At 52.9% G+C, this 22065-nt stretch overlaps 2 protein-coding genes across 3 annotated transcripts; one reads left to right on the top strand and one right to left on the bottom strand.

Annotated features, from left to right (window-relative positions):
- Positions 1–4186: 4186 nt before the first annotated feature.
- Positions 4187–18153, top strand: LOC133925203 (F-box/kelch-repeat protein At5g15710-like). 2 transcript variants are annotated; one of them, XM_062371085.1, is made up of 3 exons: positions 4187–5715; positions 17856–17983; positions 18095–18153. In XM_062371085.1, exon 1 carries the CDS (start codon positions 4189–4191, stop codon positions 5434–5436), a length of 1248 nt encoding a protein of 415 aa, XP_062227069.1. In that variant the 5' UTR covers positions 4187–4188; the 3' UTR covers positions 5437–5715; positions 17856–17983; positions 18095–18153. The 2 variants fall into 2 exon arrangements, with proteins under 2 accessions (XP_062227069.1, XP_062227070.1); XM_062371086.1 differs by lacking the exons at positions 17856–17983; positions 18095–18153 and adding an exon at positions 17108–17129.
- Positions 18154–18242: 89 nt separating this feature from the next.
- LOC133925202 (phosphatidylinositol 4-kinase gamma 7-like) lies at positions 18243–20809 on the bottom strand. Its single transcript, XM_062371084.1, has 2 exons — positions 20629–20809; positions 18243–20451 (listed from the first exon to the last, which is right to left on the bottom strand). Exon 2 carries the CDS (start codon positions 20353–20355, stop codon positions 18508–18510), a length of 1848 nt encoding a protein of 615 aa, XP_062227068.1. The 5' UTR covers positions 20356–20451; positions 20629–20809; the 3' UTR covers positions 18243–18507.
- Between the last annotated feature and the right edge of the window lie 1256 nt (positions 20810–22065).

Below are 22065 nucleotides of genomic sequence, written 5' to 3' on the forward strand. Positions count from 1 at the left end.
CCCAGGCGGATAGGTCTTGATCAGTACATAGGTGCCATGCCCCGCCCGTAGTGTTAAATGCTACAGGACGGGCTCGCATGCGTGTCAAGACGCTTTGCAGGCGCACGTGCGAGACCGGTGAGGGGACAGGGCAGGTCGGCTAAACAGGGTGAGGTGAGCATGGAGATGTCTGACGGATGGGATGAGCTTCTCAATATCATCAGAGTAAAAGGGGTCTACTTGTAAGTTCACCCTTTCTCTTTGGTATATAAAGAGAGGGAGGAGTCGAGAAATATCATTGTAACTGGTTTCGAAACACTGATAACCAAATACACATGATGTAGTGCTATTATCTTCCTGGAGGCCTGAACCTAGATAACCCCTATGTTCTTGAGTTTATAGTATACGCACCTCACAAGCGTTGTTCGGGCTCCCGAAATCATTATCAGGGATTAACCCTTGACAAGCACCTTTGGCTCGGTTTGGCTTTGGTGGAGTGAGACGGGTGTTCAGGCAGGGCCTTTTATAGGCGGAAGGGGGATAGCCATGGCAACGACCGGCAATCATGGCGGATGTTTGGTTGTGGCGTGCGGCTTTGACCATGCGGTTGGGCTGGTGTCAACTTGAACCAGTGGTTGAGGTGTAGGTGAGGTGACATCGTGCATGTGTGCAAGCACAAAGTGAGTGAGAGAAATGCGGAAGGGGAGGCAATGTCGTGGTCGTTGGTGACCTACTGTTGCCCGTACGTGGCTTGGTCCGTGTAGGCATTGTATGATCGTCGCCAGCTCCTATGCGCACAGCGATTAGCCGCGGCGGCTAGCGGAGATAGGGTGGAGGGAGGGGAGACAGGGCGGCGGAGGCGGCACGATGATTTATCGTGCATGTAGCGGTTGTCAGGAACCCAGGCGCGCGGAAGCAGGGGTTAAGCGGGTGGTGAGTCAGAGGGGAAAGAGTGGCAGAAAGGAGAGAGAGGAAAATGTTTTGAAATTTTGTTTGTATTTGTTTATGTCGGAGGATTAACTCCAGTCGCAGGGATCCCGAGAGACCCCTTTTTAGAGATTCGGCCGGGGGGATGATCCTGAGTCTGTTCGTCGGAGAAATAAATGGGAATGAATGCAACGGCCGGTGGTGGTGGTGTGACCTAGTGCAAGAAGAAATAAATACACCAGAATTTAGACAGGTTCGGGTCGCACGGGGGCGTAATACCCTACTCCTGTATGGATACTATAACTGTCCTGAGGAAGTCCCTCAAGGATGTTGCTGATTACAAGAATCTTGATCTATCAAAGAGCATGGGGCTCCTTGTTCTTCAGCCTGTCTCGTGCTGCTCGCCTCTCAGCCGTGTTTCTCTTGTGCTGTGTTCTTCTGAGCTTAAGGATCTATTCCAGATGCATTCAGCTATGTGTTTCGCTCTCTTCTTTCTCTCTTCGGATGCATGCCGCTTCACCTCCTCTTTCCTTTCGTGCCGCCGGCTGCTTTAAGTATCCGCCGGCCGCAACGTGCCCCGAACGGGAGGGGGGCACGAGTTCCGAGATACCATAAATGGAAAGGGCGTCATCATTTCCTCTGGGCGAAGTGACCGAGGGTGGAAAATGCGTCGCACGCCCGGTCATCCGTCACAATAAATGCCCTGATAACGGGCGCCGTGGAGAGGGCCCACCGGGCAGCCGCAGAGCGACCCGGCGTGTCCGCCCTGTCTTGTTCCCCTGCCACAGCAGCGCGGCAGAGGGAACGCCTTGGTCCTTACGACGTTATCCTGAGACAGGCCGGATGGCACGGGACGGGACCCGTGCAATTAATAACCCCACGCCTCTCTGCCAGAACGTGGCAGGAACTGACGCTGAGCGCGGCGGGAGCAGTTGGAGGTGACAGGCCACGCACGCTCTTTAAATGCGGCATCGGGCCTTTGACTGGTTGACACCTCATCAGTGGGCCCCTCGGGGGCCTCCACCAGGGGACTTTCTGGGTCGTCGGGGTACCGAGTGCTCGGGGGTACTGTTCACCTCCCCGAGCACTCTCTCCCGAGAACGCCCTTTCTTGTCCTCGGGGGACCGAGTGCTCGGGGTACTGTTCACCTTCCCGAGCACTCTCTCCCGAGAACGCCCTTTCTTACCCTCGGGGAACCGAGTGCTCGGGGGTACTGTTCACCTCCCCGAGCACTCTCTCCCGGGCACACTTGTACGGATTCTCGGGGAACCGAGTGCTCGGGGGCTGCTGCACGCAGCCCTGAGCACTCTCTCCCGGAACTTCCTTCGGCGAGTCCTCATGATACTTGGGTGCCCAGGGGCCACCGCTGGCGGCTCCGGGCATGTTTCTCCCGGCACTTAGCTCTCCTGGTCGTCGGGGGACTAGGGTGCTCGGGGGCCACCGTACACCTTCCCGAGCACTTTCTTCCCGGTACTTAGATTTCGTGGATCATCGGGGAACTGGGGTATTCGGGGGCCACCGACTGTGGCCCCGAGCGCCTTCTCCCGGGACTTGATCTTTTCTCATCTTGCGGGAGAGACTCCGCGGGATGGCGCCATATGGCGGATGGCTGGCCTGGCCTCGGGATTCGGGAACCCCCGGTTCCTGATACACCGACAGTTTCCTTAAAATAATTTGTTTATTTTAAAATCGTTGAAATTTTGGGAAGTTACACCATCTTTGTTGGTGATGTGCAGCAATAAAAATCTAAAATTAGATAACATACACGACTGTATTTGTTGAAATAGATAATATATCGTCGTATTTATAATTTTAGCATATGTATCCGGCACCTAATTTACCGAAAACTTACTTTCAGTATATCGTACGCTGAAAAAACATGTGCCCGACTATATTCGGTACACGAGGTGCTAAATATGGCATATTCGTCTCCTCATATAGCCTGTACTGGCTGCGAGTATTTGATGTTGTCATTTTATACCGAGAACCTCATATTGGGCCATATTCGGCATCTCATGTGCTGAATACACCTGATTTTCAGCATATGTGATGCCGAATATGAGCTACAGTGCCATATTTGGCACATCGTGTGCCGAATACATTTAATTTTTGGTATATAAGGTGCTGAATATATGCTACCGTGCTATATAGCCTGACCCTCATTTTTTCAGCGTATGGTAATACCGAAAGTCAGTTTTCGGTAAACGAGGTGACAAATACGAATGCTAAAATTGTAAATACGATGATATGTTGGGTCGCATATGTTGTCTAATTTTGAATTTTAACCGCGTAAAATGACAATATCAAAGTGCCCACAACTGGTACAAGCAATATTTGGCACACGAGGTGCCGAATAGGGTACTACAGCCCATATTCCGCACCTTATATACCGAATACACCTAATTTTCGACATATGAGGTGTTAAATATGTATTCGACACCTCATGTGTCGAATATAGTCGGACCTGCATTTTTTCAGCGTATGGTATAACGAAAGCCAGTTTTCGATAAATAAGGTGTCTAATGCAGATGCTCAAATTGTAAATACGATGATATGTTATCTATTTCAATAAATAAAATTACGTATATTGTCTAATTTTAAATTTTAATCGATTTTTATTGTTATAATACATATTTTTATTTGTTGCAGCAATAGTTTCCCTTGTTTCCATATATCTACTTTGTTTGTTGCATCAATAACATATGATTTTTATTTGTGGTGTGATGGGATTCAACAACATTTGATTTTTACTGTGATTTTTCCGTCAGGAAGGCGGGGGACTCTAGTTCTTTGGCACGAGAGCGAGAGTCCAGTCAAGAAAGGGGATTTCGCGTGTGTTGTTACGTGAAATTAATCGGTGACTTTTTCTGTTATAGTATATCACGGTAGAGCCTTTTCTGCTGTGATCAGACGGTGGGGAGAACGTGCGGAACTTTGATGAACGACGGAGGTACGGTTTATGGTTTCTGTTCGCCTGTGAAACAAAATGTCAGGCGGTGCAGCCTAAACCAGCCGAGCGCAACCGGCTAAGCAGCTGCCAGCCGAGCAACCGCACCCGTCCCCTTCCCTGTCCGAACGGCCCAGGAACACCCGAAACCCCGTTTGACCCTACGCCGTCCGACCTCCTCCCCATTCCGCAGCTGAGTCGTGCGCACTGCGCTCCACGCCCCCGCGAGTGGACGCCGACGGAGAGAGAGGAAGACCAAGAATTGAGCAGCAGCTCAGCTCAGGCGCCGCTGTCTCTTCAAAATCCTCCCAGATTTCCCCTCAAATCCGCCCCCGATGGACGCGGCGCCCGCGCGCGCGGCGCGGCCCACGAGCCCGTCGCGGCCGCCCAAGGCGATCCGCAGCACCAAGCCGCGGGGCCTCGACGAGGACACCGCGGCGCCGCCCGCGTTCCCGAAGGGCCTCTCCTCCGCCGCTGCCGGCAGCGGCGCCGCGGCCTCGCTCCTCCTCCACGCGGACGTCCCGATGGACGCCCGCGTCTGGGCGGGGCTCCCCGACGACCTCCTCCTCGAGGTGCTCGCCCGCGTGCCGCCCTTCCTCCTCTTCCGCCTGCGCCCCGTCTCTCGCCGCTGGGACGCCATCCTCCACGACCCCGCCTTCCTCGCCGCGCACGCCGCGGTGCCCTCCCACGGGCCCTGTCTCCTCACCTTCTCAAGGGGCAGCGGCGCCCACTCCCCGCCGCAGTGCAGCGTGTTCAGCCTGCCCCTGCACGCCCGCTACAAGCTCCCCTTCGGGTTCCTCCCCGCCTGGGACCTCTGGCTCGTCGGCTCCTCAGGAGGGCTCGTCTGCTTCTCCGGCTTCGACGGCGCCGGATTCCGCACTGTCGTCTGCAACCCGCTCACGCAGGCCTGGCGGGTGCTCCCGGACATGCATTACAACCAGCAGCGGCAGCTGGTGCTCACGGTCGACAAGAAACGCCGGTCGTTCAAGGTAATCGCCGCTAGTGATGTATATGGGGACAAGACGCTCCCCACTGAAGTGTATGACTCGAAGGAGGATACATGGTCAGTGCACCAAACGATGCCAGCGGCGAACCTGTGCTCGTCGAAGATGGCGTTCTGTGACTCTAGGCTGTACCTGGAGACGCTCTCGCCGCTTGGGCTGATGATGTATAGAGTGGACGCAGGGCATTGGGAGCATATACCTGCCAAGTTCCCACGGTCCCTGTTGGATGGGTATCTGGTGGCTGGAGCTCGCACCAGGTTGTTCTTGGTTGGGCGGATTGGGCTTTACAGCACGCTGCAGAGTATGAGGATCTGGGAGCTGGATCATGGTAGGACTATTTGGGTGGAGATAAGCAGGATGCCACCCAGGTACTTTAGGGCTCTGCTGAGGTTGTCGGCTGAGAGGTTCGAATGCTTTGGGCAGGACAACTTGATCTGTTTCACGTCATGGAACCAGGGCAAAGGTCTTCTGTATGATGTTGATAAGAAGGCTTGGTCGTGGATTGCTGGTTGTTCTAGCCAGTTGTGCAATAGCCAGGTCTGCTTTTACGAGCCAAGATTGGACACATCAATCTATTGAGTATGGCAATATGACCTGCATTGTGAAGAGTTTGAGCTCAAATGTTTCTGGGGTTCAATATCGAGATGCCTGTGTGATGTCCTATTGAATCATGGCTGTCATATTGTCCAGTGCTGAGATGAATAGTGCTTCTTCTTCGAGACACTTCTAGTACTGGACTTGAGCAACCAATCTTCTCAAATCATGCCACTGCAGATTCTTCACTACTCTAGCGATTATGCCATCTTGCAGTTCTGGATTAGAACATACGGAATATCGTGCATTTTGCCACAAATGGAGGTCCGCTTGTTCTATTCCCATTTTGTTAGCAGCGAGTATCTTGTAAATGATTCCATGTCTGAATTGAAAAAGATCATGCAGTTCTTTGTGAATGCAATTTCAATGGGTACTTGGGTAGTGGACTTAATACTAGAGTTCAATTGGATCTGGGATGGTATTCTCCATGCAATTGATACCCATATGGTGTCATTCGAATGACACCATATTATATTTGTTTTCTTTGTTTTGTCCAAAAAGCTCATTTCTCCCCTGTTTTGATACACATTTGTACCATGATTCTTCTCCTAGGTAAAACGAATATCCATAGCTTTTAGCCTCTTAACAGTATTGCTTACCAATATTGACTTTTTATAGTTTATGTTTATGCCATCTTTCTGGTGACATGACATGGTTTAGTTTGGGAATTCAGTTATTTGAGATATGCACAAATGACACAGTATTTTTTGCAGTGTATTATCCTGTTTAGAGAAGCATATTATTCTGTATGGGTTAGTGCATGGTAAATTAGGTTATCCTGAATAGAGGTGTATTAAAGCTAGGTGTTTTGGTTAGTTGTTCACTTGTTTGGGTTAGTGCTGAATGTGCCAAAGTTTGTGTTTGGTTGTCTGAACTATGTTGAGATTTCTGCATTGTTTCCATGAGCAAATTCTAGATGGTGTTGTTAATTAGCTAATAGCTATGCATTTCACCCAACCAATGTACCAAACACACTCACAAGTTCCATGCATCATTCTACGTTAGAACAATGTAATGGAGCAACAAATGAACACCTCAAAGTAAATACTCAACTAATGTCTGATGCATAGAAGCTGTAACTTCCAGGTTCAGTATGATAATCCACTCCCAAGCACAGAGCACAATTCCAATTTATGCAATAGAAAACTGGAGTTGCTTTTGCAGATTTCAGGTGCAGAACAAATACAATGCAACACAATTTCTTATAGAAGAAATGAACAATTATACCAGTGCAGAGTGCCCTTGAGTCCATAAGCACTGTACCACTCAAAACCTAGTAATTTATTCTCTTAAGCTGGTATCTCTTGTGAGGTTGACATGGAAAAAGTATAACAACAACAACAACAACAAAAAGCCTTTGTCCCAAGCAAGTTGGGGTAGGCTAGAGATAAAACCCACAAGATCCAACTAAAAAGGGAAAAAGTATAACAAAAAGATAAAAATAGAAGGCAGTGTCAACTGGGAGATAAAATTGTCTTGGCATGAACTTGATCAATCCTCTGTATTGTTGCTGAGATACTTGGCCATACGTGTTCAGTGAGTGAGATGTTAAACCAAAGGCATCCGGTGATACGAACTGATGTAAATGGTTTGGAGGCTGGATGTTGGGTGTGATTTGCAGTCCTTGCTACATTGCTACACGAGACAGGGTAGTAGTCGAATACTGTAGACTGAGTTTGAACTTCTTATACAAGATACATTATGTTATGGCTGGAGGAGTTTGTGGAGAAGGAGGCAGGTGCTCACGGGAGGAAGAGACTCGGCGTCTCTTCTCCCCGGAGCTGCAGATGGAACCGAGGAAACGAATAGGTAAAAACCAACTTTCTTCTTAATTCAATTTGATGCTGCATCTCCTTTATATAGAGGCGGATGGAGAGTCTAACAAACCAACAACTGAATAATTGAGCTAACTAATTCAATCTTTATCTAACTAATCAAATCCTGATCCTAATCTAAATGACAACCGAATCAACTAATTGAACGGACTGCAATCTTGAGGACGACGACTATGGCATAGCTAGCACTGGAGTCTTGCGACGACGTTCATAGTGGCGCCCCCACATAACATCTCTCCCTCCCTGGAGAAGCGGCTCGTCCTCGAGTTGAAAGGATGGAAAGCGCTGCTGGAACGTGTCGAGGTCCTCCCATGATTGTTACTAATCCCTGCGCATGTGTCTTATTTGTTGGTTTAGATGGACCAGATAGCTTTGATTAGTTCGGTTAGAAGATTTAGTAAGTTTAGATTTTCTATCTATAGTTTTCTTTGTGTGCCGGGCAAGTAAGGCCTGATTTAGTATATACTAGGCTATAAATACTAGCTAATACATACCTGAAAAGCTGCAGCTCCCGCAGCACCAAAATCTTGTTTCTGTTTTCGGTTCCAACAATTGGTAGTCAGAGCTAGGTTCGTAGATCGAATCAAGATGGTAGGAACACCTCCTCCTCCTCCGGCCAAGGGCGTGAACGGCGATGAGACGCCGGTGACGACCCCTCGTCCCTCTCGCTCTCCCACCAGGATGAGGAAAGGGTCGCAATCTCCTTCTCCAAGCAGGCGCAGACGCGGCGGTCGCCGCTCCGTCGTGCAGAGGGTAATCAAGGAGGTTGGCGGCGCCGGAACGTTCCCAATCTTGACCAAGGCGAACTACAGCGACTGGTCTTTGGTGATGAAGGTGAAGCTCCAAGCCCGCGGCTTATGGGAGGCCGTGGAATTCGGTGACTGCGACGACCAGGTGGATCGGATGGCCCTGGAAGCAATTCTGCTCGGGCTCCCGCTGGAGATGCAGGCGCCGATCGCCGTGAAACCAACCGCGCAGGAGGCGTGGGAGGCGATCCGGAAGGTGCGGATCGGAGACGAACGCACGCGCAAATCGAATGCGCAGAACGTGCGGAGGGAGTTCGAGCAGCTCTGCTTCCGCGACGGCGAGGAGGTGGACGACTTCGCTGTCAGGTTGGAGGGGCTCGTGACGAAGCTCGCCGTCCTCGGCGACCCCGAGCCACCAAGCAAGGTAGTGGAGAGGTACCTCCGCGTCGTGCCAAAGAGATTCCGCCAGGTGGCCGTCTCCATTGAGACCCTGCTTGATATCTCTGAGCTCACGGTGGACGACATCACCAGTAGGCTAAAGGCGGCGGAAATTCGTGGCCCCGACGTGCCGGAGGTCGACACCGCCGGCAAGCTGCTCCTCACGGAGGAGCAGTGGCTCGCGCGCTCCAAGGAAAGGCAGGCCGAGGGCTGCTCCAAGTCAAAGCCCAAGAACAGGCGTCGAGGCCCGAAAGGGAAGAAGGGTGGCGACGTGAACGGCGATGCCAGGGACGCGCCGCGTTCGGATCCGGCGCGCGATAAGTGCCGCAACTGCGGCCGCCAGGGCCACTGGGCCAAGGATTGCCGCTCGCCCAAGCGGGAGCAGGCCAACCTGGCGAGGGAGAATGACGACGACGACGAGCCGGCGCTGCACCTTGCGGAGATTCTCGATCTGAATCTTGTCGACGATGCCGCGCCTTTGCACCTCGATGAACCGCGTGCACAGGCGTTCCTCGGTGAGACGGACGATGTTGAGAAGCTGGAGGGGTGGTACCTCGACACGGGCGCGTCGAATCACATGACGGGCCGCCTGGACGCCTTCTCCGACCTCGATCACGCGGTGGTCGGCGATGTGCGCTTCGGCGACGGCTCCGTTGTTGCGATCCGCGGCCGTGATCTTCGCTGGGCGAAACGGGGAGCACAAGGCGTTCACAGGCGTCTACTACATCCCACGCCTGAAGAACTCCATCATCTCCGTCGGGCAGCTTGACGAGGGAGGCTCCAAGGTGGAAATTGAAGATGGCGTCATGCGAATCTGGGATCGGCAGTGCCGCCTCCTGGTCAAGGTTGTGCGCGGGCGCACCCGGCTCTACATCCTGCGACTCGCCATTGTCAAGCCGGTGTGCCTGGCTGCCTGGGCTGGATCGGAAGGAGCCTGGCTCTGGCACGATCGCTACGGGCACCTCAACTTCGATGCTTTGCGGCGACTGATGCGCGACGACATGGTGAGAGGCCTCCCCAAGCTGGACCACGTCGAGCAGCTGTGCGAAACCTGCGTCATCACCAAGCATCGCCGCACCTCCTTCCCCTCCAAAGCTAAGTACCGCGCTAACGTTCCTCTCGAGCTCATCCATGGTGACCTCTGCGGCCCTGTGTCCCCAGCAACTCCAGGCGGCCGGCAGTACTTTCTGCTCCTCGTCGACGACTTCTCACGATTCATGTGGCTCGAGCTCCTCTCTTCCAAGAGTGATGCTGAGGCCGCAATCAAGAAGGTGCAGGCCGGCGCTGAGAACCAGAGCGGCCGCCGCTTTCGCGTTTTACGGACGGACAATGACGGCGAGTTCATATCGAGCGAGTTCGCGCGCTATTGCGCGGAACAGGGAGTTGAACGGCACTTCACCGCGCCGTACACGCCGCAACAGAATGACGTTGTGGAAAGGAGGAATCAGACAGTGCTCGCCACGGCTAGAGCACTGCTGAAGTAGAGGAAGATGCCGGCGCGCTACTGGGGCGAGGCCGTTTCCACGGCCGTCTTCCTCAACCGCGCTCCGACGAAGAGCCTCGCCGGGATGACGCCGTACGAGGCCTGGACCGGTCACAAACCCGCTGTCTCCTTCCTGCGCACGTTCGGCTGCTTGGCTTATGCCAAGGTTGTGAAGCCCGGCGTCTCCAAGCTCGATGACCGCAGTCGAGCAATGGTCTTCATCGGCTATGCTACCGGCACCAAGGCGTACAGGTTGCTGGAACCTGCTACGGGCAAGGTGACGGTGTCCCGCGACGTGATATTCGACGAGTCCGTTGGCTGGGATTGGGAAGGCAAGGGCGAGGCAGCCATGACGGCTCCGTATGATTTCCACGTCGAGCGCGTCGTGCAGCAAGTACTCGAGCCCGCTCCGGTAAACATGAACGGGGGAGCACGATCGTCTTCACCAGCACCTGCTGCGCGCGCTCCTACCCCAGCCCCGGCGACGTCACCGCCAGAGCCTGCTGCAGCGCCGGCGTCCCCTGTTTTCGTCACGCCGCTGCAGAATGATAAGGAGAGGATGGACGCGTGGCACGACAACACTCCCGTGCGCTATCGCACGGTCGACGACGTGCTTGGGGAAACGGGACCAGCTCCAGAGATGGCAGCTCGCGTCTGTGACGCCGAGCTCCACCTCGCCTGCACCGGTGAGCCGTCCACGTTCAAGGAGGCGGAGAAGGACGATGCTTGGCGGGCGGCCATGCGCGAGGAGATGAACGCCGTGGAGGAGAACGGTACTTGGGAGCTCGTCGACTTACCGCGCGGACACCGCCCAATCGGATTGAAGTGGGTGTACAAGCTGAAGCGGAACGAGGCCGGCGACGTCATCAAGCACAAAGCTCGCCTCGTCGCGAAGGGCTACGTCCAGCAGCCGGGGATCGACTATGAGGACGCCTTCGCACCTGTTGCGCGGCTGGAATCAGTGCGGCTGTTGCTCGCGCTGGCTGGGCATAAACACTGGGCCGTGCACCACATGGATGTAAAGTCCGCATTCCTGAACGGAGTGCTCCGCGAGGAGGTGTACGTATCGCAGCCGCCTGGATTCGCCGTCGCCGGGGAGGAAAACAAGGTGCTACGGCTGCGCAAGGCGCTCTACGGACTTCGTCAGGCCCCGCGCGCGTGGAACGCACGGCTCGACAGCACGCTCAAGGAGCTCGGCTTCAAACAGAGTCCGCACGAGGCCGGCATCTACGGCCGCGGCGAGGGTGGCGCACGGACGCTCGTCGGCGTCTACGTAGATGACTTGGTCATCACGGGCGCTTCGGAGAAGGAGGTCCGCCGCTTCAAGCAGGAGATGAAGGCGCAATTCAAGATGAGTGATCTTGGCCTCCTTTCCTTCTACCTTGGAATTGAGGTGCAACAGACCGTCCGCGGTATCACGGCGAGCCAAGGGAGCTACGCGCGGAAGGTCTTGGAGGTGGCGGGGATGGCCAATTGCAATCCGGCGCACACCCCAATGGAGGAGAGGCTCAAATTGAGCCGCAGTAGCGAGGCAGCAGAAGTTGATGCGACTTTGTACCGGCGGATCGTCGGCTGCCTACGCTATTTGGTTCACCCGGCCAGACATTTCGTTCGCGGTTGGGTACGTGAGCAGGTTCTTGCAGCGTCCTACGGAGGAGCACATGGTCGCCATCAAGCGCATCCTCCGCTACATCGCCGGAACCCTAGACTACGGCTGCTTCTACGCGCGCGGTGGCACGGCAAAAGTAAAGCTGCACGGCTACACCAACTCCGACCTCGCCGGCGACATCGACTCGAGCAGGAGTACGTCTGGCGGCATCTTCTTTCTCGGGAGCGGGCCGGTTAGCTGGCACTCCCTGAAGCAGCGCGTGGTTGCTCTGTCTTCGTGCGAGGCAGAGTATGTCACCGCGGCGTCGGCGGCAACTCAGGCTATTTGGTTGGCCCGGCTGCTTAGCGATTTCACTGGAGATCAAGCTGAGACAGTCAGGCTAAACATCGACAACATGTCCGCGCTCGCGCTAATCAAGAACCCTGTCTTCCACGACAAAAGCAAGCACATCAGGATCAAGTATCATTTTGTGCGCGAGGCGTTTGAAGACGGTAGCATCAGTGCCAGTTTCGTCGGGACATCGGACCAGCTCGCTGACATTTTCACAAAGGCACTTGGGCGAGTTAGATTCCAGGAGCTAAGGGCTAGGATTGGAATGGTCCAACTTGATCAATTGCGCAAGGATTAGGGGGAGATTTGTTACTAATCCCTGCGCATGTGTCTTATTTGTTGGTTTAGATGGACCAGATAGCTTTGATTAGTTCGGTTAGAAGATTTAGTAAGTTTAGATTTTCTATCTATAGTTTTCTTTGTGTGCCGGGCAAGTAAGGCCTGATTTAGTATATACTAGGCTATAAATACTAGCTAATACATACCTGAAAAGCTGCAGCTCCCGCAGCACCAAAATCCTGTTTCTGTTTTCGGTTCCAACAATGATGCCCCTAAATCAGGCTGACCTGCCCATTTGATGAGGAGCTGACGCACGTCGCGGTAGAGTCGCGCCTTGAGAGCGTGTTTTGGCACCGGTAGCGTCGTGCCGAAGCGCAGGGGTGGAGGTGCCAGTGGGGACTGTGACGGCGAACCCACAAACTTCTTTAGTAAGCCGACATGGAACACATCATGAATGCGCACTCCCGGCGGCAAGTCCAAGCGGAACGTCACTGGGTTGACTTGGCAGACGATCTTGTAAGGGTCGTAGAAGCGTGGACGGAGCTTCCCAGTGGCGACGGTGACGGAGAGCAGTGCCCGGTGGCGAAGGCGAAGCCACACCTAGTCTCCCACGACAAAGGTGACGTCGTGGTGGTCCCCGTCGTAGGCACGCTTGGTGAGCTGCTGGGCTTGTTCGAGGCGACAGCGAATGTCAGCCAAGAACTCATCCTGTTCCTCCATCGTCTTGGCCACAAGCGCCACCCGAGTGTCGCTGGCTTCATAGGAACAGATGGACGACGGCTTGCGGCCATAAACCACGCGAAACGAGGTGTCGCGCAACGCCGAATGGAAGGAGGTGTTGTAGATGTACTCTGCCCACGGCAGCTAGCGCACCCATTGTCGCGGTTGATCCCCTGTTATACAGCGCAAATACATGGCAATTACTTTGTTCACGGCTTCGGATTGACCATCAGATTGCGGGTGGAACGTTGTGCTCATGTGCAACTTGGACCCCGCCGCGCGGAACAATGCTTGCCAAAAGGCCGACATGAACAGGGGTCTGAGACAATGGATGCCGGAACGCTGTGGAGACGCACAATCTCAACGAAGAATGCGCGGGCGACGGTCTTGGCGGTGTAGGGGTGGCCGAGCGCAATGAAGTGTGCGTATTTTGAGAAGCGGTCCACCACCGTGAGGATCACAGACTTGCCGCTGACCTTGGGAAGGCCCTCAATGAAGTCGATGGAGAAGTCAACCAACACAACGACGGGAACCGGTAGAGGAAGAAGAAGATTCGCGGGGTGGAGATGATCGGTCTTGCTCCGTTGGCACGTGACGTAGGCCCGGATGTAATCTTGCACTCTTGCACCACCGTTCGCTCGCCGAGTGTGTGAAAGTCCCGGCAGAAGCGATGCAGAGTCTTCTGCACACCCTCGTGGTCGTCGTCGTGCGCCGTGGCTAGCACCTGGGGGAGAAGAGGCGATGACGAGGGCACGTACAGACGACACTCGTAAGTGACCAAGCCATCCACCAGTGCCCACGGATCCCCCAGGGTGCCGGCCACCAGCTGATCCCGAAGCGCACGCAGAACCGGGTCGGAGTCGGTCGCCGCCTTGAGGTCCGCCACAATGTCGAAGCTCGGCGCGGATAGAGTGTGAACGATAGCTGTGTCAATGTCGCGCCGGGAGAGCATGTCCGTGACCGTGTTGAGGCGGCCCGCCCTGGACTGCACGATGCAATCGAAGCCCAAAAGCTTGCTTACCCAATGATGCTGTGGGATCGTCACCAGACGCTGATTAAGGAGGAATTTCAAGCTCTGGTGATTCGTCTTGACCACGAACGGACGGCCCCAGAGGCACGGCCTCCAATGGTGGACGGCTTGCATGAAGCCAATCAACTCGCGTTCATAGGCGGCAAGCGACTGGTGGCGAGGCGTGATCGGGCGACTGAAGAACGCGATGGGGCCCGAACCTTGATGCAACACGGCGTCGAATCCAGACCCTAACGTGTCGCACTCAACCGTGAACGGGAGCGCGAAGTCAGGCATGGTGAGGATGGGCGCGTTCGTCAGCGCCTGCTTGAGGTTCTGGAACGCCTCCTCCGCCGATGATGACCACGCGAAGCCGTCTTTTTGCAGCAACTTCGTCAGCGGGGTTGCCACAACGCCGAAGTCGCGGATGAACTTCTATAGTAACCGGTAAGGCCTAGGAAGCCTCGCAACGCACGCGTCGAGCGCGGGTTCAGCCAGTCCACGACTGTCGTGACCTTTGCGTCGTCCATGGCGACTCCCGCCGCTGACACCACATGGCCCAAGTAGGAGACCGAATCGGTGTCGAAGGTACATTTGCTCTGCTTGACGAAGAGATGGTGCATGCGCAGGACGTCCAGGACAACCCGGACATGGCGAAGGTGGTCCGACCACGACGAACTGTAGATCAGAATGTCGTTGAAGAAGACAAGGATGAACCGCTGTAGGAACGAGCGAAGGACGTCGTTCATCAGAGCCTGAAACGTAATTGGCGCGTTGGTGAGGCCGAACGACATGACGACGAATTCATAGAGGTCATCATGGGTGCGAAACGCCGTCTTGCCGATGTCGTCGGGGTGCATGCGCACCTGATGGTAGCCCAACCTGAGATCCAGCTTGGTGAAGAAGGTCATGCCATGCAGTTCGTCGAGGAGCTCATCCACGACGGGGATCGTGAACTTGTCTTTCACCGTTTGGGCATTAAGCACACGGTAATCGACACATAATCGCCAGGATCCATCCGCCTTCTTGATAAGGAGCACTGGCGACAAGAATGCAGACGAGCTGCGGCAGATGAGGCCCTGTGCTTCCATGGCGCGACACTGGCGCTCTATTTCATCCTTCTGGAGGGTCGGATAGCGGTATGGGCGAACAATTATCGGCGCTGAGCAAGGGAGAAAGTGAATACGATGATCACAGGCGCGCGACGGTGGCAGGCCTGACAGCTTGGCAAACACGTCGTCGAATTCGACGAGGAGGGCGTGGAGCAGGTCGCGGCCGTCGCACACTTGCAGTTGAGCGCTTGTTGGTCAAGGAACCCCGTGCCACTGGACGTGGTGATCGACGTGCCAGAACAACATGGATAGGCGACCAAAGTCCCAGAGGATCGGGCCTAAGCTCGCCAGCCACTACGTTCCCAGCACGACGTCGTAGCCACCTAGGGGAAGGACGTAGAGGTCCGCCGTGAAGCTTTCGTTGTTGATGGAGAATGCAACCTGTCGCGGAACACCAGAGCACGACACATGGTCGCCGTTGGCGACAGTGACATGGAGCTCGGTTCGGCGCTGGGTGCGCAGACCCATGTGTGCCGCTGCGCGCTCGAAGACGAAGTTGTTGGTGGAGCTCGAGTCGAGCAGCACATTCAACGTCGCGGCGTTGAGCCGCACCGTCACTTGCATGGTGTCCTCGGTCTTGATGCCCGCCATGGCGTGGAGAGAAATCTTAGGGTTGTCCTCCTCTGTGGCGGTGTCGTCGTTCGGGACGGCATCTTCGTCTAGCTCCAACAAGAACAATTTCTTGCAGGACTAATTGTGGCCGCAAATGTACTTCTCGTCGCAGTTATAACAAAGGTTGAGGCGGCGGCGCTCCTCGATCTCGGATGGTGTGGCTGCCCACCGTGGTGGTGTTGGAGGATGATGGAGCCACGACTGGTGCAGAGCTAGTGTGGGTGCTTGTTGGCGACGCGGTGGTCAGGGTCGTCGATGCAGGGCTGCGGTAGGTGGTGGAGCAGATCCCGCGTGCCGGCGACGCAGCCGCTTGCTTGCGGCGCTCAAACGCATGGGTGAGGCTCATGGCCACCTCCAAAGATTGGGGACCCTGCAGTTGTACATCCAAGCTCATGGGTTTTTGCAGACCCACCGTGAAGAGCTAGACTTGGTAACTCTCGGTGAGAGGACCACCGCGCGCGGGACAAGAGCTCAAGGAAGTGCTCCTAGTAATCTGCCACGGACCCGGTGCGGCGGCACGTGGCGAGCTCACCCAGCAGGTTTGCACGAAGCAGAGAGCTAAAGCGTAAGTTGATGAGCTTGGCGAATTGGGGCTAGGACAACGTGCCTTGGTCACGCTCGACGCACATGTACCATTGTTGTGCGGTGTCGGTGAGGTTGAAGGAGGTGAGTCAGACCTTCTCTTCTTCCATCGTATGCTGGCCGCGGAAGTATTGCTCACATCTGTTGAGGAAGGGTAGCGGATCCCCTTGGCCATTGTACTTTGGGAAGTCGAGCTTGTGCATGCGTGGAGGAGCGCGACTGTCGTTGTGGAAGCCGTCGCGTTGGTGGGGCAAGGCGCCACTGCCGATATCGCCTCGGCCAGCGTCGCGGCCGTGTTCTAGGCGATTGATGGCGAGATGGTGGACATGCTGTTCTTGGTCAAGGTTGCGGAGTTGGCCCTCCATGACCTCGAGACAATCGAGCTTGGCGAGGATGGCTTTCATCGTTGCGAGTGTGTCATCATCTTCGCGGGCGTGTTTGCCAGCCATGGTCGATGGCGCGCGGAGCAGCAATGGAGAGCGACGAGAGGATGGTTGAATCTGATACCAGATGTTATGCCAACTGAATAATTGAGCTAACTAATTCAATCTTCATCTAACTAATCAAATCCTGATGCTAATCTAAATGACAACCAAATCAACTAACTGAACGAACTGCTGAAATGAACTGCAATCTTGAGGACGGCGACTATAGCGCAGCTGGCATTGGAGTCTTGCGACGACGTTCGTAGTGGTGCCCCCACATAACACATTACTTCAGTGGGGTATACCATAAGTTGTGCATTCAGTTCCTGTGTTGTGGTACTGAAATGGAGATGAAAAATATGTTTTAGTAAATGACTAGTTGCATTAGGAAATATAGGCGAAGTTATGTAAATGATTCAAGTATTTGCTGAAATATGAACTCACAACCAATTTGCTCTAAAAGCAACCTTTTACAGGCAGGTAACTGATGCATAAGATTGCGACACTGGTGCCATTGTTCAGATCGTGTCATGTTATCTGCTATTCTGTCATCTGGTAATCACTAATTTTCAGTCCAATTCTGGGAATTTGGTTCTCATATTTCTTTTTGGTAAAAGGTTACAAACTCTGTTGACAAAACTATCTGCAGTTGAGTTTTCTTTTAGAACAGGAGCTTTGGTTTATATTAATGTAGCAGGATTACATTGTTTGAGTAAGCATGAATTGAGCAAAGGTGGAGCATCCTCCAATGCTACAGTGGAGATTTGGAATAGGCATGGAATGCCAAAGAGTACCGAGTTTTTGACAGTAGTGAAGCCGATGACTGGCTTATGGAGTTAACAGGTCAACCATAATGGTTGCACAAATGCAGCAATTCGATTGTTTAAAAAATCAACTTTAGATAAATAGTATTCATGGTCAAAAGTCAATTCATATATCAAAGTCATCCTTTTTTATTGATGGATCTGGGTTATGCTGTGCTCAAAATCTACAGGTTACAGCATTGATGTCGTCCAAAACCTATGTTGGCTATGTTCTCAAAATAGTCAGTGCATATTGTTATGTGTGTGAATCTGTGATGATAGAGTTACTGCCCTCTGCTAAATACTGAATGTTATCTCTCTTGATATTCTGTTTAGTTATTCACCATATATTCATATGATTTGTCTTGCTGCTGATGCACCTGATGACCTGACTAATGACTATTTGTTCTTGCCACAACAGAAGCAGTTGAAACGAATAAAAAAACAGAAGCAGTTGAAGGAATTTTTCCGCCTGGCAGGCAAGGATGGCTTGACATAATACAACTACAGCTAATTTTTGTTTATTCCCTGTTTGTGAAGCTATGTAAGGTAACCGGAGGTGAGAAGAGCTCATGCTATTTGAGTTAAGTACTGTTAAACTATTTTATTACTCCAAAACAGTTTTAACCTTGTCATGTATGGAACATATATGCCTTGAAGAATTTCGGAGACCAGAACCAAGCAAACATGTGCACACCCAAGATATTCAACTAAGGTAAGCATTTACATAAAGTGCAATATTTACACTGCTCACAGCACAAACTACAAAGAATATTCAGCAACAGCTAAGAAATTTCACACTGAAGTATCTAGCATCAACCCAATATACACAGGCTGACAAGCATTTATTATTAAGCATTACCCTTCTTAAACATAGTTAATAAACATGCGTAGCAGTTCTCCACACCCATCACTATCCTTTTGATCCTATCTATCTGATGATCATAACAGTTACATCCCAGATCGTAGCACAAAGTTGAAGGTGTCTCATGATAAATTGATGATATCTTCGCCCCGTACTCACTCTACAAGTAGCAATACATACTTTCTTTTCTGCTGCGCTATTGCCCTACTCAAAATTTGCATGAAGTGCCCAGCCGTTGCTTCATCCTCTGACCTGCAGCTACCCTTGCGCGCTCGTGCAGCGCTTCTTTCAGAAGCTCCTGGAACTTTTTGAGGAAGAGACTCCACTCCTCTGCACTCATGTCTGACAGCCTGACAAAGCCCATACTTGATGGAAGCTGTTCATCCGCACTCCTGTTCATGGCACTTCTTGTAGTATTGCCATTCTGGCCTGTAGTTTTGCTAGGAACACTGGGAGTATTCAATCCAGCATAAAAAACTCTATCACACTCGTATCGATCTTCATGATCGTCATTGCCCTCGTTGACACTTTCCACAAGCTTTGACAGAGGGCTCCTGAAACTAGACCCCTTCATGCCTGAGCCATTGAACCTTGGTGATCGAATTACATCATTGTATTCTCCTAACATGTCCATGGAGAACTGAAAATCAGTGTCCTCTCCTTGTTCAGCTGCGGGAGAGAATGGCTCCCACTCTGCTACTCTCCTCCTGGCCTCCATACAGACAACCTCCAGCTGGCTTGGTTCCTCCTCCATCGCTCGGAACTCCCTGGTCATCATCTCGCCTATCTCTGCCAAGCAAAGCCCGAAAGCTGCAGCCTCCTTAAGGAAGATTGTGCACAGGACCAGGACACGTAGGCAGGCCTCACGTATCATGGGAAGTTCTCTGCGCAGCATCACCACATCCTTCGTTGGATCAAGATTTCTGATGTACTCGAGCTCTTCCTCAGAGAATGGAATCGACGCCTGCGCCCAGTGTATCCACTCAAAATAAGGGTCCTCCAAGTTCTCCGGCAAGCACATGCCATGATCAATTGGGAACAACTCTGTCTGGCAACCGAAGCGGCCTGTGCCACCATTAAACTTCCTCACCAGCACATTACCGGCGTGCCTGTCAGTGTTGAAAATTCTGATATCTAGTATGCCGATCCTATGAACAGCAGCAACAGGGAAGCTCGACGTGCCATGGTCGCTGGCGTCGAAGTCATGGGCGATGAACTGCTGGAACGAAGCAATCTTGCTGTTAACTTGCTGCTTCTGGTCATGAGCTGTTGCCGGATTCCCGCCATTCACCGGACAATTTATATTGAAAACAGTGTGTGTTATCTTCACCAGCGCCGTCGCGGGAACATTGGCAAAATTTTCATGGTCCAACAGGTATGCCGCAACCTCCCTGAACCCTGTCTCTCCTACTCGCACAGATTTCTTCAGTCCCGGCTGTCCAAGCGCTCTACCGACGAACCCCTTCGGGTTGTTTGGAGCAAACGGCTCTTCGTCCGTCGGCTTCACAATGGCAACCCTGTCGCCGACGACATTCCTGAAGTAGTATGAGCCACCAAGGCCACTGTCAATAGGGACCGGATCCACGCCGCTCCTGATGGCATTCACCACGTCGTCCACAAGGCGCTTCACCTGAGCACAGCTGCTCGAGCACCCGAGTATCTCAACCAGGCCACTGCAGTCCTTTTGCTCGAAGTCCTTGGAGACCGGGCAGAGGCACGGGGTGGAGCAGCTCCGGTTGATGATGTTCCGGGTGAGCAGCAGCGGCGAGTCGGGCCGTATGAAGGAGAGGTCGTTCTCCAGGACGCGGTCGCCGAACGTGAGCGAGGTCTCACCAGTGGGCACGTTGAGCGCGAGCTGCAGCCGGCGCTTGACGGTGTGCGCGCTGTCCCCGCGGTCCAGGTCCATGCCGAGCACGCAGCCGGTCTCCGTCTGCACGAACACCCGCCGCCTCCCCACAGGCTGCTTGGCCTCATCCCGCCGCCCCGCGCCGAAGAGGCTCCTCAGGAGCAGCGCCGGCACCTGGGTCTTGATGGCGCTGTCCAGGTTGGGGGACATGGCTTCCTCCTCTTCTTGGTGCGCGCGCCGTGCGGGGTGGACGACGCCGTCAGGGAGAGAGGAAGGCGCGCTCTTGTTGCTATCATCGGATCACGCCTGCAAACCAACAACCTCCCCTAAAAAATCAATCTTTTCACTCAATCCCTCAAACCAAACACCTAAAAATCACAAATTTGCTACGAGCCCATCGTCAATTCAGCCGGCCCAACCTTGAAGAGCAAGGATTCGACTGAAAGATGCAAGGAAAGATGCCAACTAAATTTCAGCTCTCACCATGGGGTGGTACGGTGCCTGTGGAGAAGCAGGTGTGGGGGATAGCCGCAGGGACCGGCCGTGGCGCGGCGATTGACGGCCGGGGCGGGGGCAGGGGCGGGGGCGGCGGGGCGGCAGGCTAACGGCGGAGCAGAGCCCGGTTCCTCCTCATTCCACCTGCCTCTCGCTACCCAAGTCCTGTTCTCTACTGCGGTACTGCCCAACGAATTCCGCTGGGTTTCGGTTGGTTGTCTATCCCATCCAAGAAACAGAAAAAAAAAAGGGATTCTCCTTATTATAAGACCCCCCCCCCCCACCCCTGTGAGATGCGGTATTTGAATGTAGCTTCACCCTGGATGGCTCTAGTTCAGAATCAGCCAATCAGGTGTTTAGCTGGGGGCTGATCTGAAATGAGAAACTTACGAGGGGTTTTCTGCAATAGGTAAATCTGGGGTGCACCGGAGAGGCAATCTGTGCCCGCAACGTGCGCGGCCCGTTGATTTCGGGACGGATGGCTTCGATAAACTGAAGGGTTTTCTTGGACGGTTTCTTCAGGCCGGTGAGAAACTGGGGTCGCATCTTCCACGGCACGGAAAGGTCTAGGAAGTGCTCCCGCCGCCGTCCGATGATGGATAGGGGAGGGGCTGGGCCGTCGAAATCGCGAGGACATAGGTCCTTGTCAACGACGGTGATGTGGATAAGAGCGATTGGCCCACGGCCGGATGACGTGGGCCTGCCATGTGGACCCTGCCCGCGGCCGTCCACATTGCTATGGAGCACTGCTGTTTACGAGACGTTCTGATTGAGAGAGAGAGAGAGGGCGCGCGTACCCGATGCATCAATTATAAATACTATATATATATACATATATATTGTTTTATAGCTATGTATTTATGCGTTACAATAAAAATATAAATACTAAATATGATAGTATCAATTATAAATTTAAGTATAGAGATGCAGATGTTTATGAACAAATATATCGAGTGTGATACTTTAGTTTGATTTCAGATGGGATATGAAAAATAGTAAAATTATTTGCTAATTTTTATTTTAAACCTCTCAAATTTATTTCATTAGTAAAATGGCATGTAAAAGATTTTCATAGCTGGTAACGAGTCAGTGAATCTGGAGGACGATGATAAATAGTAAAATGAGTAAATTATTCAAATTTTAAAGGTTTTTATTAAATGAGAGAAGAGTACAGGGAGAGAGGTGATATGAGAATTAACTTTTATTTTATATAGTAGAGATAATCGTAGACTAAAATCAATTTGGAATCGTATAAAAGATTTTGGGACCCTCCGCTATTGTAATGTATTAATCATGTTAGTCTATTCCAATAGATTTTGATGTGAGGTGTGCAGCGGTGTTTGTGCGTCTTTTGGCAGAAAAAACTTTAGATACTTCAACATACAGAGACGCCTGTATGATCTCGGTCTAAAAGAAAAAGAAAAC

The sequence above is a fragment of the Phragmites australis genome, chromosome 7 (genome assembly GCF_958298935.1).
Source record: "Phragmites australis chromosome 7, lpPhrAust1.1, whole genome shotgun sequence".
Lineage (NCBI taxonomy): Eukaryota > Viridiplantae > Streptophyta > Magnoliopsida > Poales > Poaceae > Phragmites > Phragmites australis.

Coding starts and splice junctions, on each gene's coding strand:
- LOC133925203 (XM_062371085.1), top strand. CDS start 4,189: ATGGACGCGGCGCCCGCGCGCGCGGCGCGGCCCACGAGCCCGTCGCGG.
- LOC133925202 (XM_062371084.1), bottom strand. CDS start 20,355: ATGTCCCCCAACCTGGACAGCGCCATCAAGACCCAGGTGCCGGCGCTG.